Source organism: Muntiacus reevesi, chromosome 3 (genome assembly GCF_963930625.1).
Source record: "Muntiacus reevesi chromosome 3, mMunRee1.1, whole genome shotgun sequence".
In the NCBI taxonomy this organism is placed as follows: Eukaryota; Metazoa; Chordata; class Mammalia; order Artiodactyla; family Cervidae; genus Muntiacus; species Muntiacus reevesi.
The window spans coordinates 256070670-256088434 of NC_089251.1; the positions used below are offsets into that span (position 1 = coordinate 256070670).

Below are 17765 nucleotides of genomic sequence, written 5' to 3' on the forward strand. Positions count from 1 at the left end.
CTTACACAGCCTTATAGCTTCATATTTTGCTCTTTTTTAGAACACTGTCCTGCAGTGTCATGTATGAGGAAGCTTGAGATATCGTATCCCACAGAAAGAGAGGTTCAACATGCTGCTATCCCAACAGGCCCCACGCCTCAGCCACCCACCAGATGAATGCAGCTGTGACCTAAGACTGGTGAGACCTGCAAAGGAGCTGCCTGACCAACCTCAGAATAAGAAATAAGTTGTTGTTGTTTTAAGTCTATTAAGATTTCGGGTGGTCTGTTATATAGCACTAGGTAGTGGAAACAAGATTAATATCAAGTTTAACAAATTAAAATAGTTTTTATTTTACTACCAGAGCACGATAACTTGCACCAGGAAAAATCTTGGAAATCTAAGACTTCTGGTCACAAGTTGGTTGAACTAACTCAAACTGATGAAACTAATTTTAAGTATTAGAAAAGCACTAGTTATATACCCCAGTATAGTGTGGTCAGTCAGGTCTATCTTTATAAAAGATATCACACTGTGTAAATGACAATACAATTCACCTCATATCAGTTCAGTTCAGTCGCTCAGTCATGCCTGACTCTTCGCGACCCCATGAACCATAGCACGCCAGGACTCCCTATCTATCACCAACTTCCAGGGTTTACCCAAACTCATGTCCACTGAGTCGGTGATGCCATCCAACCATCTCATCCTCTGTCGTCCCCTTCTCCTCCTGCCTTCAACCTTTCCCAACATCCGGGTCTTTTCCAATGAGTCAGCTCTTCACATCAGGTGGCCAAAATACTGGAGTTTCAGCTTCAACATCAGTCCTTCCAATGAACACCCAGGACCAATTTCCCTTAGGATGGACTGGTTGGATCTCCTTGCAGTCCAAAGGACTCTCAAGAGTCTTCTCCAACACCACAGTTCAAAAGCATCAATTCTTCAGCGCTCAGCTTTCTTTATAGTCCAACTCTCATACCCATACATGACCACTGGAAAAACCATAGCCTTGACTAGATGGACCTTTGTTGACAAAGTAATGTCTCTGCTTTTTAATATGCTGTCTAGGTTGGTCATAACCTTCCTTCCAAGGAGCAAGCGTCTTTTAATTTCATGGCTGCAATCACCATCTCCAGTGATTCTGGAGCCAAAAAAATAAAGTCAGCCACTGTTTCCCCATCTATTTGCCATGAAGTGACGGGACTGGATGCCATGATCTTAGTTTTCTGAATGTTGAGCTTTAAGTCAACTTTTTCACTCTCCTCTTTCACTCTCATCAAGAGGCTCTTTAGTTCTCCTTCACTTTCTGCCATAAGGGTGGTGTCATCTGCATATCTGAGGTTACTGATACTTCTCCGGCAATCTTGATTCCAGCTTGTGCTTGCTCCAGCCCAGCCTTTCTCATGATGTACTCTGCATATAAGTTAAATAAGCAGGGTGACAATATACAGCCTTGACGTACTCCTTTTCCTATCTGGAACCAGTCTGTTGTTCCATGTCCAGTTCTGACTGTTGCTTCCTGACCTGCATACAGGTGTCTCAAGAGGAAGGTCAGGTGGTCTGGTATTCCCATCTCTTTCAGAATTTTCCATGTTTATTGTAATCCACGCAGTCAAAGGCTTTGGCATAGTCAATAAAGCAGAAGTAGATGTTTTTCTGGAACTCTCTTGCTTTTTCGATAATCCAGCGGATGTTGGCAATTTGATCTCTGGTTCTTCTGCCTTTTCTAAAACCAGCTTGAACATGTGGAAGTTCACGGTTCACGTACTGCTGAAGCCTGGCTTGGAGAATTTTGAGTATTACTCTACTAGCATGTGAGATGAGTGCAATTGTGCGGTAGTTTGAGCATTCTTTGGCATTGCCTTTCTTAGGGATGGGAATAAAAACTGACCTTTTCCAGTCCCGTGGCCACTGCTGAGTTTTCCAAATTTGCTGGTATATTGAGTGAGTGCAGCACTTTCATAGCATCATCTTTTAGGATTTGAAATAGCTCAACTGGAATTCCATCACCTCCACTAGCTTTGTCCGTAGTGATACTTCCCAAGGCCCACTTGACTTCATATTCCAGGATGTCTGGCTCTAGGTGAGTGATCACACCATCGTGATTATCTGGGCTGTGAAGAGCTTTTTCGTATAGTTCTTCTGTATATTCTTGCCACCTCTTCTTAATTCTTCTGCTTCTGTTAGGTCCATAGCATTTCTGTCCTCTATTGGGCCCATCTTTGCATGAAGTGTTCCCTTGGTATCTCTAGTTTTCTTGAAGAGATCTCTAGTCTTTCCTATCTAAAGGCACCATTTTCCATTATGAATGAAAATGTAAATGAAGCTAATCTCTTTACACTCAGTTTTAATAATATTCTTTAAAAGTCTTTCAAATATGTGATTAGCTTGTTTTCATAACCTGGGTATAGAAAAATAAGTTAGGCTTTTCTTACTCATTAGACGTCACAACTGTAACTGATAATTATACTGAACTATTTATGTCAAGATGGCCTCATGTACTATTGACATGTGCAAGGTAACATGAAAATATTAAGGAATCCTTGCCAGCCATACTTTTTACTTTTTAAAGTTTTTATTTCTTTTCCTATCAATTATCATTTGCTCCTGATGAAAGTACCTTTTAACATCAATGCTTTGAAAAATATATTTTTTTACAATTTTACCTAAGTAAACTCAACTAGCTTGGGCACAGGGAGAACCAAAAAGTTTATTTCTGAATAAACTTCACTTTTTATAAACTACTATTTCTGGTTACTCAAAATAGCTCATTTTTTTTTTACAGGTTTACTGAGGTATAATTTACATATCATAAATTCATTCATCAATTAAATAACTGAAAATTAAATAATTGTAGTAAATTCATAAGAGTTGTACAACCACCAACACTACCCAGTTTTAGAACATTTACATTATCTCAAAAAGTTCTCTTGTGCCCATTTACAGTTAATACCATTCTCGCCTCCAGTCCTAATACTGATCTGCTTTCTGCCTCAATAAATTTGCTTCTTCCAGACATACCCTATAAAATGAAATCATATATAAACTTTATACAACCAGCTTCTTTCATTTAGCCTAATGTTTCTGCAGTTCATCCATGCTATAACATGTGTTGGTTGCCTGTTCCTTTTAATTGCTAAATAGTGCTACATTAAATGCATATACCAGTTTAGTTTATTCATCAATCGATGGGCATTTGAATTACTTTCATTTTTAAGCGATTCTGAACAACGAATGCTGCTATAAACACAGCCATGTGTGGACATGTAAAGTACTTTCATTTTTCTTGAGCAGATTCCTAGAAGTGGTATTGCTTCCCTCTGAGTTCTCAAGTGCCAGTCAGAGAGGCATGTGATAAGAAAAGTAACCTCCAGATAAGAGTCAAGCTGTTGCAATTATATACTATGTATTTATTCAACTGACACCCCAACCTGATGTTACACTGTCAGACACTGTTGGAGGAGCTGGGGATAAACTATGAATAGAATGCTGGCCCTGGCCCTAAATGAACATACAATCTAGTGAGGAATATTTATGTAGGTATACAGGTAACTCTCCCTTTTTTAAAGGTATATACAGTTTCTTTTTTTTTTTTTTTTTAAGGTATATACAGGTTTTTTTTTTTTAAAGTATATACAGGTTTTAAATCTGGTTTTACAGGTATATACAGTTTTAAAATCTGGTTACACCACAACTAACTTACAGGTGGAAGGTTCAAAGCTGGTGAAAATTTGTGATGATTAATTCCCACTCTCCCTTCAAGACAGAGACCCTCATCAACTTATAAAAACATAAAAAAAGTTTAAAAGAAAAAACAACCTATACACAAAATCCTATGAGAAATACTACAAGAAAGGTCAGAGCTTCAAAGGGTAGTAAAGATGATAAGCAAGATAGAGAAAATTAAAGGAGGGCCTTACACTCAAGGATTATTTTTGCTACTTGACTACATAATGACAGAAGAGGGGAGAATATAATGGACTGCCTCAATCAGAAGGTCTGTAAAGAGGAATAAAGTTGATGCTTAAACTGTCTTGGATTCTTTCTGGCCTTTTTGGACATCTGATGTTCTTGGGAGATTTGGAGTTAAGCTGAAGAGGTGTCAATGGGAGAATAATTCTCACTCGATACTTGATCTTTTAATACCCACTTTCTAATACCACCCTAATATCCACTTAATACCCTGAAAGTGAAAGTCATTCGGTCGTGTCTGACTCTTTGTGACCCCAAGGAATTCTCTAGGCCAGAATACTGAAGTGGATAGCCTTTCCCTTCTCCAGGGGATCTTCCCAACCCAGGGATTGAACCCAGGTCTCCCATACTGCAGGCAGATGCTTTACCGGCTAAGCCACAAGGGAAGCCCAGGCAGGGTAGGGTACTTAATACCCTACCTTCATCAATTCTTTGAACTCAGAGGGAGCTCCTATCCACACACTCTACTACTTTTTCTTGAAAACATACCATCTCCTACTCAGTCTCCCCTTTTATCCATCTTAAGATCAAATGGCCCATCATTATATTACTCCCTTGTAACTCTCTGCCTCTGTCATACTTGCCAGGTAAAACCCACAATAGGAGAAAGCCTATACCTATGCTCTGACTCCATCTCAACCTGAATTCACTATCACCAACCGTAAATGAGTTGCAACATTATGCCATTTTCACCATCAATTCCCTCTCCCAACTCTCCTCAGTGATTATGCGACTCCTCCTCTCTCCCAATAATGCCTCTTCAACTTGATTCTCAGCTTAATGCTTGCCTAAGCCCAAGACTTATATATATAATAGCTGGCTACTCAACATCTCCATTCAGACTTCTAGTAGGTCTCTCAAACTTAACATATCTAATGTTGAGCTACAGAGTACTATCTCTTCTATAATCGAACCCTAAGTAATCTTATTTCTTCAACCCAGTAAATCTTGACATTTCCTAATCCAAAAACTTTAGGGTCTTTTAAGAGAAATTTATTTCTCACTGTTTTATATATCCCATACCCAATGCATCAGCAAACACTATAGGCTCTGTCTTCAAAACATCCAGAATCTGAACATTTCCTACCTTTACCACCCTAGGCCATGCCACACTCGACTCTTTCAGTGACTACAAGTTGCCTAATCAGCTTCTGTTTCTCCCTCTGCTTTTTCTGCAGACTATTTCTCAATCCAGCAACCACAGTGACCATAGGTATATCACTTCATTCTTCTATTACTCTTCGACAATAACATCTCAACTCAAGAGTAACTAACCAAAGTCCTCACTCTGTTCGAGAAGGCCCTTTATGATCTGCCTGTCCCTTCAACCATCGTCCTTATCTCCTATCACTGTCTCCCAGCTCCTTCCCCAGGGTGGACTCTGGCCTACTCCTGTTCCCTGAACAAGCCAGGTACACTCCCACCTGAGGTTCTCACGCTGCTGCTCCCTAAACATAGAAGGCTCCTCCCCCAGCTCACCTCACATCCTCCTAACTTTAAATCTCCGCCCCACTGTCTCCTCAGTAAGGCCATTCCCAGGTCAAGTCAATTAGCATCTCCCCATTATCACTCTTCGTTCTTTTTAGAACTCATCTCTACCTGGCAAGATGTTCCTATTCTAATCTATCTCTGTACAGCAGAGTATAACCTATAAGACCAGTGATGTGATATATTTGCTGCTGGATTCCCTCTCCCAGAACAGGACTCAGCTAATAGAAGGCACCCAGTAAATGTTTTAAATAAACAAATGAATAAATAGGACTATGGGAACACATATAAGCGGTACGTAACCTAATTGGAAAGGGTTAGAAAAAGCTTCTCCCAAATGGTGACATTTAAGGATAGACCTGAAAGACAAGCAGAAATTAGCCTAGTCAAAGAATATGGAAGAGAAAGATTTTTCTAGATAATAAAAATAACAAAATGCTAGAGGCAAGAGAAAGAATGGCTATTTGTGTCATCAAAGTGTACAAATACCTCTCCCCAAATACAATACTGCTTTAAAAATAGTCTATTTCCCCAATGAGGACAATGAGAGCTAACACAGTATACTATCCTATATATTCTTGGGCAAGGAACATTAGGGTATGTATTTAAAACAGTATTAGTCAAGATGAGTGCTAAGAACGAGGAAAGTAAAACAAATATTTTGCAACATCTATTATGTATTCCCTTATAGTTCCTTTTGCTATCTTTGATTTTAAAGCTTGGCAAATAATTTTTTATTTGACAAAAGGTAAAACTGGACTGGCCATGAAAAACAATAATCAGATACCACGTCAAAGGTACTCAAAGGATACCAGGTAAAAAGCGGCCAAAAGCCCCCTCAAAGAAATGACTCAAGAAAACAAAAACTAAAGATCAACAATACCACTGGGTTTGGTAACATACTTTGCTGTTATGAAGGAAATCATAATCATCATTGCAGTCAAAGGGATTAGCTAACAACATCTGGAAGATGGCTAAAAAACTGGCAAGATATAACTTTAAGAAATCTTAAGAAAATGAATAAATAATAGCAAATGGCAGAAATGCATCCTGTTGGGGACTATGCTATGAAACCCCAACACAAGGCTCACTGGCCATTTTATTTGCCAAAAAGATGACAGCATCCTTATTACTGTAGTTTAGTATAATTAGAACATACAAGGCATACGATTCACAAAATAAGGTGATTTTAAAAGAGATGTGTTATGGGATCACAAGAACCACCCTTGGGAATATGACAAAAGCTGAAAAATACATTGACACATCAACTCTGTATACAATTTCAGGGGATTCCCAAACTCTATGAAATTCAATGTGAAAGTTCAATCAGTCAGGCAGTTTAGTTGTTCAGTCGTGTCCAACTCTTTGCGACTCCATGGACTGCAGCACACCAGGCTTACCTGTCCATCACCAACTCCCCAGAGCTTGCTCAAACTCATATCCGTCGAGTCGGTAATGCCATCCAACCATCTCATCCTCTCTTGTCCCCTTCTCCTCCCGCCTTCAATCTTTCCCAGATTCAGGGTCTTTTTCAAGAGTCAGTTCTTCGTATCAGATGGCCAAAGTATTTGGAATTTCAGCTTCAGCATCAGTCCTTCCAGTGAATATTCAGGACTGATTGCCTTTAGGACTCACTGGTTGGATCTCCTTGCAGTCCAAGGGACTCTCAAGAGTCTTCTCCAACACCACAATTCAAAAGCATTAATTCTTCTGCACTCAGCTTTCTTTACAGTCCAACTCTCACATCCATACACAACTACTGGAAAAACCATAGCTGTGACTAGACGTATCTTTGTTGGCAAAGTAATATCTCTGCTTTTTAATGCGCTGTCTAGGTTGGTCATAGCTTTTCTTCCAAAGAGCAAGCATCTTTTCATTTCATGGCAGCACTCACCATCTGCAGTGATTTTGGAGCCCCCCAAAAATAAAGTCTCTCACTGTTTTCATTGTTTCCCCATCTATTTGCCATGAAGTGATGGGACCAGATGCCATGATCTTCATTTTTTGAATGTTGAGCTTCAAGCCAGCTTTTTCACTCTCCTCTTTTACTTTCATCAAGAGGTTTTTTAGTTTTTCTTCACTTTCTGCCATACAGGTAATGTCATCTGCATATCTGAGGTCACTGATATTTCTCCCCACAATCCTGATTCCAGCCTGTGCTTCTTCCAGCCCAGCATGTCTCATGATGTACTCTGCATAGAAGTTAAATAAGCAGGGTGACAGTATACAGCCTTGATGTACTCCTTTCCCAATCTGGAACTAGTCTGTTGTTCCATGTCTGGTTCTAAATGCTGCTTCTTGACCTGCATACAGGTTTCTCAGGAGGCAGGTAAGGTGGTCTGGTATTCCCATCTCTTTCAGAATTTTCCACAGTTTGTTGTGATCTACACAGTCAAAGGCTTTGTGAGAACCAATACACTTGGAATAATAAAGAGAAATATATCCTGGGATGAAAGCTATGCAGCAGGCTTAAGAAAATTGTCCAGAGGAAAGTTAGAAGACAGAGGGTTACAGGAGAGTGGGCTCCAGAAAAATAGGAAAGCTTACAGAAAGGTGGTATGAATTTTAGACTGGATAAATTTTAATATTCTATAAAGAAAACTAATTTAAGAAAGTCATAATATTTATCTATGGAACAAATTTAACTGTGAAATAGTTCTGGGAGACAGAATCCATTTCATTTTGATAATAAATATATATATAAATACAAGCAATATAAACATATAATATTATTTGGACTTCTAAGGAAGTCCAAAGTGTGATAATGGAGTGAAGCAAAGCGAATCAAACATTCAGGTCTTTGCCAATTATTTTAACTTTTAGAATCAGCATATAATTTAATCTCAGAACACTACATGATTACAGGACCAAAGGAAAACGTTAACAATTCTGACAACATCGAAGTAAATGACCAAGGTTAAGGTTATAAATATAGAGAACTACACTATTTAAAGTTTAAAAAGGAAGTAACCAACGAAACAAAAATATTAACAAAAAGAACATCAAACATCAGGAAGAGGGGAGAGGATAGAGGAGGGGAAGAAACAATGAGCTAAATCATCATATATTGTAACAAAGAGTTAACAGATGCTGTCTAAAGTTGGCAAATAAGTATATAAAAGAATAAGCATATATCTTATAGTTCTGGAGGTAGCCTCCAGATATACTAAAAATACAGGTTCCCCCTGAGAAATATGAGCAGGATAGGAAAGAGGGGGATAGGATTACATATACTCACATTTCATCCTAAATTCTTCTAGACTATTTAATTATGATATATTCATGTTAGCATGGTAAAAATTAAAAGTAAAAAAAAAAAAAAATTAAGTCAGTTTAGGTAGGTCTTTAGTGCTGATGCAATTCCCTGCCAGCACTTGACCTATTTCAAATACTTTTTAAATATATCAAAGCAAGGGTTACTTGTTTTTTCTATTGAGGGGTTCACTCTTTTATTAATTTTCTTTCTTATTTAAGCTAGAAATAAAGACTATTACATGTGGAAGAGATATTAATTGAATGTTGATGACACTTTAAAAAAATATAGACACAAGTTTGTTCTCACTGTATTAAAATTTCTTGAATTTTAGTCAAAATTAAGTATTTCTTTTAAGTTTCCATGAGGATATACACATACTTCATTCAAAAGTATACATCATCAAAACTGTTACATTACTTTTACTGTAAGATGATTCCTTCTACAATCAAAGTATTATTTGCTAGCCTACTACATCCAAGTCAACAGAGATTGAAAGATGGGTGCATGGAAAAGAGAGGAGTGAGGTTCCACAAAGAAAGAGATTACTTTTGCTTTGCTTCCCCTAGTGGAGGCTGGAGAAAAGGAAGGAGGGGAATAACAGGAGAGACTGGGAAGCATGAAAGGCCTTGATGGGATCATTACAGCACTTCACTTGTCAGAGCAGGACTCACAGATCTGAAAGGATACATTCAGAAGACATTAAAGACAGTATTAAAAGTGACAAACCCTCAATGACCAGCTTAACATTTTGTAAAAGTTAGATGGGGTTTCTGAAAGTTCTAGGTTTAGGTAACCAAGCGAACTGTAATGATTTAAAACAAAGAATACAGAAGACAAACAGAATGGAGGATAATCATGGGTTTAACACCGGACACAAAGTGTGATGTTCAGCTTGTGGAGCTGTCCAAAGGGTAACTACAGACAGTATATTACTAGATAGTATAGTAGCTAGCATATTACTTAGTTGATAATATATTCTTTAGATGAAGCCATGGAAGTAAAATGTTTCTTACATATATATATTGCAGGAAGTGGGGAAAAAAAAAGGTCATTTAGAAATATCCACATGAAAAGAGCTGCTAGGAAAAAGAAGTCAGTGAAGCAGACCTAAAAGTTAGAGAAGTAATATAAATAAAAGCTTCCATTTTTCAAAAGCAATGTGTTACACAAATCTGCTGAGCAGTAAAACCAAAACTCACATTTTGGTTTGTTGTTCATCCTTTTAACCAATATAGGTACCATCATGATGGAAGCCACGACAAGACAAGTAATGCCCATTTTAGAGACTAACTAGGAATAAGCAAGTTTCCTTACCCTTTCCTTCTAACTCCTGACTAAACCACAGTGCATGTGTCAAGAGCCTCCCCATATCCATCCTCAATACCACCACCCCACCTCCAAAACACATTTATACTTTTAAGAAGCCGGGCTCCACTAAAAAGTACAAATATTTTTATAGCTAATAACAAAGTGTTTTAAAGTGTTGATAAATTTGGATCTTGACATAGTTATAGACAATATTTGAATAAATGAAAGCTAGCTAAGTTAAAGCATATCAATTAGGTTCATTTACTCATCACTATTTAGTGTCTCTCATGAGCCAAGCACTAGGGATAAAAGGGTGTCTAAAAACAGACTTTAACGCTGTGCCTCTGAACAAACTGTGATGAAATTATGACACTTCTAGAGTTGCTTTATTTTGTCTTGTCTTGAGTGATCTTTTAAGTGACTTTGAGTGACCTACTTAATTAAAAATGTTTATTACATATAATAGCATCTTGTAATACTATGCTCCAAGAAAGAGGAAATAAAGAATAAGTATAACACAAAATATTCCTCTAAGTTTGAAAGTTTAACTTCAAATTATTTCAATAATGGCCTATACCTAAGTACAGAATCCCTGTATTATTATACCACCCCACTCACTAACAATGTCTTCATTCTTAGGGAGTTAAGACCTAACTGAACATACATAAGACAGTAATTTATATCATTTTCTCCTTAATTTGGGAATCAAATCCAAAGTTTTGTACTAAATGTACAATAAATAAGAAAATTCCTTAATGATACTTTTGTGCCAGATATTTTTACGGTTTTAAAAAACAAACTAGCTTTTAGATGTAAATACAGCATAGGAAGAAAGGGGGGAATTAAGTTTTTAGAAGTTTCGGAAAAAAATTTCTTAAAAGTTTTAATATACACATGAACATTAGCTTTCAGAATTTCTTGGGCAAAACAACTTTTACCTATTGATAAAAAAAGGAATTTCTAGTCTTTTCCTCATCCAGGGAAATAACAGATTTCCCCCTCTATATGTTCATAAGATATCTATGAGAAGCAAATAATAAACTGATTTGACAGTTACACTTTCAAAATAATGGAAGATATGGTACAAACAAATAACCTCTCAGCTCAGAAATGTTTTCCTTATCTAAATTAAATAAGAAAATCTATAAAGTCTATTAAAACATATAGCCAGGGGCTTCCCTGGTGGTCTAGTGGTTATGAATCTGCCTGCCAATGCAGGGCACATGGGTTTGCTCCCTGGTCCGGGAAGATTCCACATGCCAAGGAGCAACTAAGCCCATGCACCACAACGACTGAGTCCAAGTGCCCCAGAGCCCATGCTCCCCAGCAAAGGAGTCACCGGAGTGAGGCCTGCCTGCTGCAACTGGACAGTAGCCCCTGCTTGCAGCAACTACAGAAAGCTCACTCACAGTAACCAAGACCAGGCTCAGCCAAAACTAAATAAACAAATCTTAATAAAAAAAAATACACACACACACACACACATTGTTCAGTCGTAAGTCGTGTCCAACTCTTTGTGTGACCCCATGGACCCTCCAGGCTCCACTGTCCGTGGGGTTCTCCAGACAAGAATACTGGAGTGGGTTGCCATTTCCTTCTCCACACATATATGTTATATATATATATATATGTAATATATGTATTATATATATAGCCTGGCATATATTAGACACTCAATTAAGTAGCTGCTATAATAAAACTGGCTTTTATTCACTTGAATTTTATTCAATCAACTGCTTTGGAGCATATAGGGCATTTAATTCAACACCATGATCCAGGAAAAAAAAAATCACATTCCTTGGTATGGACTCTCCCTAAGTGCAAAATTGGGGGTGGGGGTGGGGTGGAGTTTGTAAATTTACAACTAGTCACAACTACACAAGACAGTAAAAGTGACTCAACGGGGTTCAGCATCATCACCACTGAAGCCATGTTAGAAACCAATCCTATTAGTTGGCACTGCCCTCCTTCACTGTATACGAGATATCTATGTGCTCCCAGTTTCTACTGGATTTAAGAGTATGGGAGCTGGCACAAGAGCAGATACCTGAGAAACAATAAAAAAAATTAACAACTTTTCACTGCAAAATAAGACTGGCTTTTTTGTAAGGACCATTTTAGAAACTTGAAAGCAAAAACTGTGCTCAATTTTCCACTGAAACAACCTTTTTGTGACTGCCTTTTCTGAAATTGGGGACAAGTGGTGCTTGTGTAACATGCATGAAAACAGAAATACTGCTGATCAGTAACTCTCCTTGATCCCTGAGATAATACAAGCTTGCTCTACAGCACATCTCTACAATGGCCCAAAGACCAAGAATAAGAAAAGAAAAAAGGCAACTGTGATGTCAATACCATTTCTTCAGTGTATTTACCCAGAAATCTGTAAGCTCCAATCATCCCAGACACTACTGTCATTCCCTGTCCTTATACTTCTATTAACCACATCTCTAGAATTAAAAAGTTACAAGATGAAATCCCTCATTTCTCACTTCTTACCGCAAACTCGCTAGGAACTTCTCATGAGGATTTAAGCAAGCCCAAATAAAAACTAAGATCACAAAACTACACAAACAGTACACACAGCACTTTAGTATGTAAAAAAACAACAGAATGGCATTACACAGAATAGTTGTAAAGGTCATATGACAAAATTCAGACTGCAAACAATACAACCAGAGAACCTTCTACAAGTAGAGATAACATTTAACAATGGTGTATAATTGATTTTATAAATTAAACATAGAATTATCACATGACCCAGTAATTCTACTCCTAGGTATATATTTCCAAGAGAAATAAAAAACATATGTCCATATAACTTTTACACAAACATTCATAGTAGTATTATTCGTAATAGCCATAAAGCAGAAACAACTCAAATATCCATCAATTGATGAAAAGATAAATAAAAGGTGATATATCCACACAATGGAATATTTTTTGGCAATAAAAAGAAAAGAAGTGCTGATATATGCTATAACCTGGATAAACCTTGACAACATCACACTAAGTGAAGGCAGCCAGTCAAAAAAGACACATTATTTATTTTATCTGTATAAAATCTACAGGACAGGCAAGCATACAGAAGGAGATTTATGTCTGCCTGGAGTTGGGATGGTGGGGATATTGGCAGGAGAAACTGCTGATGGGTCTTGGGTTTCTTGTGGGGATGACGAAGATGATCTACAACTGATTGTGGCACTGGGATGCACAATTCTGTGGATGAACTAAAAACCACTGAACTGTACACTTTAAACAGGTGAACTGTATGCTATGTGAATCGTATTTGAATAGCTATTTTAAAATCAATTTTGTGTTACAAAGATGAAAAATAAACTATTAAAAAACAAACAACAATAAAACCTAGCATTATTGTAAACAGTATGCCCAGTAAATCAAGAACAAAATTTATCAGTTTATTCAACAAAAAATTTTGCTGATGTGAAATAGTGAATATATGTTTAATCAGATCTTGCTAAGTTTCTAATGAAAGGTCTCATATCAAGGAACTATGCTTATTCGCATACAGAAATTTACACACACATATAAATTAAACTCAAAAGATTCTCTGAAGAGCTCATATCACAGATTTTATGAGCCATGAGAAAGAGAAGCATAAAATTAAATGTAAAACAGATTTCATTATAAAATCTCTTTTAGAGTGAACATATAATCTCTCAGATAAGTTAGCAAACTAATATCAACAATTGAAGAAAGAGTTTTCCACACAATAATAGTGTTCTGAAGACATTTTCAATTACCCATATGTAATCAGGAACTAACTGTGATATCTTAATATACTAATGATAAAACAAAATCTTCTCTGAAACAAAGGAAAGATTTCTATTAACCTATATTCACAAAAAACAGAAAACTTTTAAAATAAAAAAAAAACTTTAAGAAATTATTTAAAAAGCACTTCAGACTTATTTTGTTAGTTCTAACTGATATTTTTCCTTCACATTAAAATATTTTTAAGTGAAAGTTGAATAACAGGCTAAATACAAATCTTCAATGAACATCCACATGATTTGAGGAAACCAAAAGATGACAAAATATCTTTTAAGCAGAGCTTCTTAAAAGTAGGGAGATTATATGTAAGAGGAAATTTCTAGACTAAATTTGCACATTAAGAAAAAGAGAAAGAATTATAAGGCCACCAGAGAAAAAAGAAAAAGAGAAGACATGCAGAAAGAGTCCAAGTCAACAAAATTTAAATGAAAAGACCACAGTAAGGTGAAAAAAAACCCTAATTTCCTAAAATTAGTTATTCATAGCACTTATAAAGAATTACCAAAAGATATGCGAAGGAATTTGGAAGACTCCAAATGTGACCATCTTTCAATATAATACTATGAAAAATTTTACCATCCGAGAAAATGTAATATGGAATAATAAAGGTCCTAACACCATCAGCTTGTTATCTTTTTTAGTATAACAAGTATTTCTCAATTATAAAAAGAAACACACATTTTAAAGCTAAACACAGCTAATTATTAAAAACAATACAAGCTCTATGAAGATATTTTCTAACTTCAAGACAAAGTTAAACCTATGACTATAACAAAAACCTCCCTAACTAGTCATGCAAATACTAATATTTGAAAATATATGCATATCTATTACCTTACTCTTTGCTGCAACTTGAAAAGGAGTAAGTATACATAAGAAATTAAGATCCTATTTTTCTATAAAAAAAATGGCAATGTAGCTCAATCATTTTTTTCACCAATTTCTGAGATAAGAATATCATCTCTAAAAACCTTTAATGTATATAGTTTATATATTCAAAATACAAAGAATTAGATAAATAAGAGCTACTTCAAGTACTGACCATTACTTATACTACAGATGGCTAAAATCAAGTAATATAAAAATTTAAATCACTTACATTGTTGTTGCGAGTTTCTACAGCAGGGAATTTTCTGACTATGAATTTCACAGCAGATTCCAGGTTTTTGTCAATAAGGTAGGATGGTTTTGCCTTGGGGTCTCCACAAGCCTATAAAACAACAGTAATAAAAAAAAGTGAAATGCATCCTTTTCTAAAACCAGGAAATAATAGCAAATCTGTAATCATAAACCAGAGAGAGACTTGTTTTTGGTGAGCAGGTGATAAGATGGACAGGCAGAGTGCAGGGATTGTCACAGCTGAAGTATGCAATGGGAGACAGTACAGAGATGTTCTTCTACTGAAAAAAATGCATGGAGAGTTTCAAAGCAGTTAGCGCAGAACAGCAGTGAAGGGAAAAGCTCAAACCTAAAAAAAAAAAAGAAAAAAAAAAAAAAATTCTTGGTTTGAGGTAGGATTGTATTCATCTGAAGCTAATAAAGTATTACAAAATTAAATATTCAATAAGAGTACTGGAAATGTTTCTATGTGTTATATAATAAAAGCTTATGTTTAAATGTCTTTTCCAAAATGTTCTCCTCATTCAATCTAAACATTTTAAATACAAGAGCCCGAGTTCAAAAGAACTGGAAGGTGCTAAAACTGGCCTTATAGTACTAACTTGTGTTGCCAAAAATCTGAGTTACAACATTGTTTTCCATCATACCAGCAGCACTTCAAACAATGAAATCTACATCTATTCTATATCTCATAAGCACAGAACAAATGGAAATGTTTACATTTTGACCACATCAGCAGTACAGCATTCTCTGTATTAAACTGTAAAGCATTGTACAAATGTAAGGTATTATTAGAAAGAACTTTTTATCTGAACTATTAGCAATACAGAATAATCTTCAATACTGTTCATTCTGTGACATTATTAACTGCTTCCTAGTGAATTAATAAAATGGTAACATTTCTACTTAACTTCTTTTCATTGTATTTTAAAGAGGGTAGGTCCTTTGAAAAGTTATCTATTATGTATGAGGAAATACAATACTGTAATTTAATGTTTTTTCACTGTTTACTAGAGCTATGTTGTGGATTGCAGAAAGAGAAATTATGAAACATGAAAACTGATCTGAAAGCGGGCAAGCGGGCAGAGGGAAGGTGAAAAGCTTTGCAAACCTTCCAAACTTGTCCTTGCTGGGGAAGCATTGTAATAAAAAGAGAGAAAATTACTTGTAAACAATGACTGCCAAACTATGACATACGTTTCAGTAGAGAACTTATGCACTGCAGACTATGAATAACAAAACAGGATGAAAACTATATGGTGCTACAATTTTAAAGGTATTCTAAGTAGCAAGTTTTAGTATACAATAAGTTTATAGAGTTTATATTATTCATATATATTTAAATACTACTGTGAGGTGTACAACCATGTCAGTTTCTTGGTGCTCTTTCTAAGTAACTTAAAAATAATACTAGAAGGAAAAATAAAGACTACATGCAACTATTAAAACAGGAGCAAAACCATCAGTGAAATTTTACATACCTTAAAAAGAAACGGTAGCCAAGAATAAAAATAAGTCGTTATTGGATGACTTTTGCACTTTACCTCAAATTGCAACTATTTTTCAAATATCAACTAACTCCTTACCAAGCCAAAGTATAAAAATCAATGCAAAAATTCCTATATTTTCCAAAAGGAAATAGGAATGCAGTAGGAATTATCTTAATTCTCAAACATAATTAGATAAAACAGAATTAACTATAAGAAATCTAGAACCTCTAGAATCTTTAACCAGACTGATACAAAGCTACTGTATAAATTCCATTTCAATATCATAAATACTAACATATCTGACTTTTCCTCAGAGTAGACTGCCACTAGCTTAAAATACTATTTCTCATAAATTAATCTTTCAATTAACCCACTTCCCCAAAAATATTATATACAGGAATAACTGAAAGCCACATAACTAAGAATTTGTACCAATGGAAATAGCCACATATTAGCAATTTCTTGTATCAACGATAAAATGAAAACCAAGTTTCAAGAACATGCCTGAGGTAGTACACAATACTAAAATGATTCCAAATTCTTTTTAAATAGTATGTATTATCTTTCATACTGTAATTATTTTAAAATTCAGTTATCCGTTCTAACAATATAAGTGAAAAAACTAATAAAATATAATAGACTACCATACCCATTCCCAGTGATCACAAATTTTACTGTGTAAGAATTTAATCTAGTAACTAAAGATATATCTTTAAACAGCTCTTTCTTACTGCACAGAAAACAAAAAGAATGGAATTTCATTTCAGTGGAAAAGTAAGTGGTTATATAGTATTTCCTTGGAATTAATTTACCTTTTTCCACACTACTCAGTGAGCCACATTTAAACAAACTACACTGGGAGACAGTATGCCATAAAGATTAAGAATACAGACCCTGGAATAGAAGACTGACTAAATTTCAATCTTCATCACTTAACTATCCATGATCCATACTTGAATATATTACGGCACACCTCCTAATCTCAATTTTTTCATGTGTAAATGGGGAAATTAGTATTTACCTAATAGCTATAATTATAATTACCTAAGTAAAAGTCTCATGTGAATAGCAACCACTGAATAGTCTTTATCATAGTAAACAGAATTAGAAATAATGACTAACATTCTTTCCTCCAGTGATTTATTCTTTATTTACCCCAAGTCTAAACATAACCAAATTTACTTTACTCACAGAAAACAAGTAGCCTAGCAGTTAAGAACACGAGTTACAAGATAAGCTGTCCATGTTCAAATCCTGGCTCCTAGCTATAACCATAATCGAGTGATTTTCTGTGCCTCAGTTTCTTCATCTGCTAAATAAATCACAACTGCAATCTACCCTAAAAAGATTTTGCCCAT

At 35.7% G+C, this 17765-nt stretch overlaps 1 protein-coding gene across 1 annotated transcript in view; it reads right to left on the reverse strand.

Annotated features, from left to right (window-relative positions):
* NCKAP1 (NCK associated protein 1) overlaps positions 1-17765 on the reverse strand; it is a 108429-nt gene that overhangs the window by 78964 nt on the left and 11700 nt on the right. Inside the window, exon 2 of the mRNA XM_065931890.1 lies at positions 14898-15008. Coding sequence (XP_065787962.1) covers positions 14898-15008 — 111 coding nt within the window. The remainder of the gene's footprint in view (positions 1-14897; positions 15009-17765) is intronic.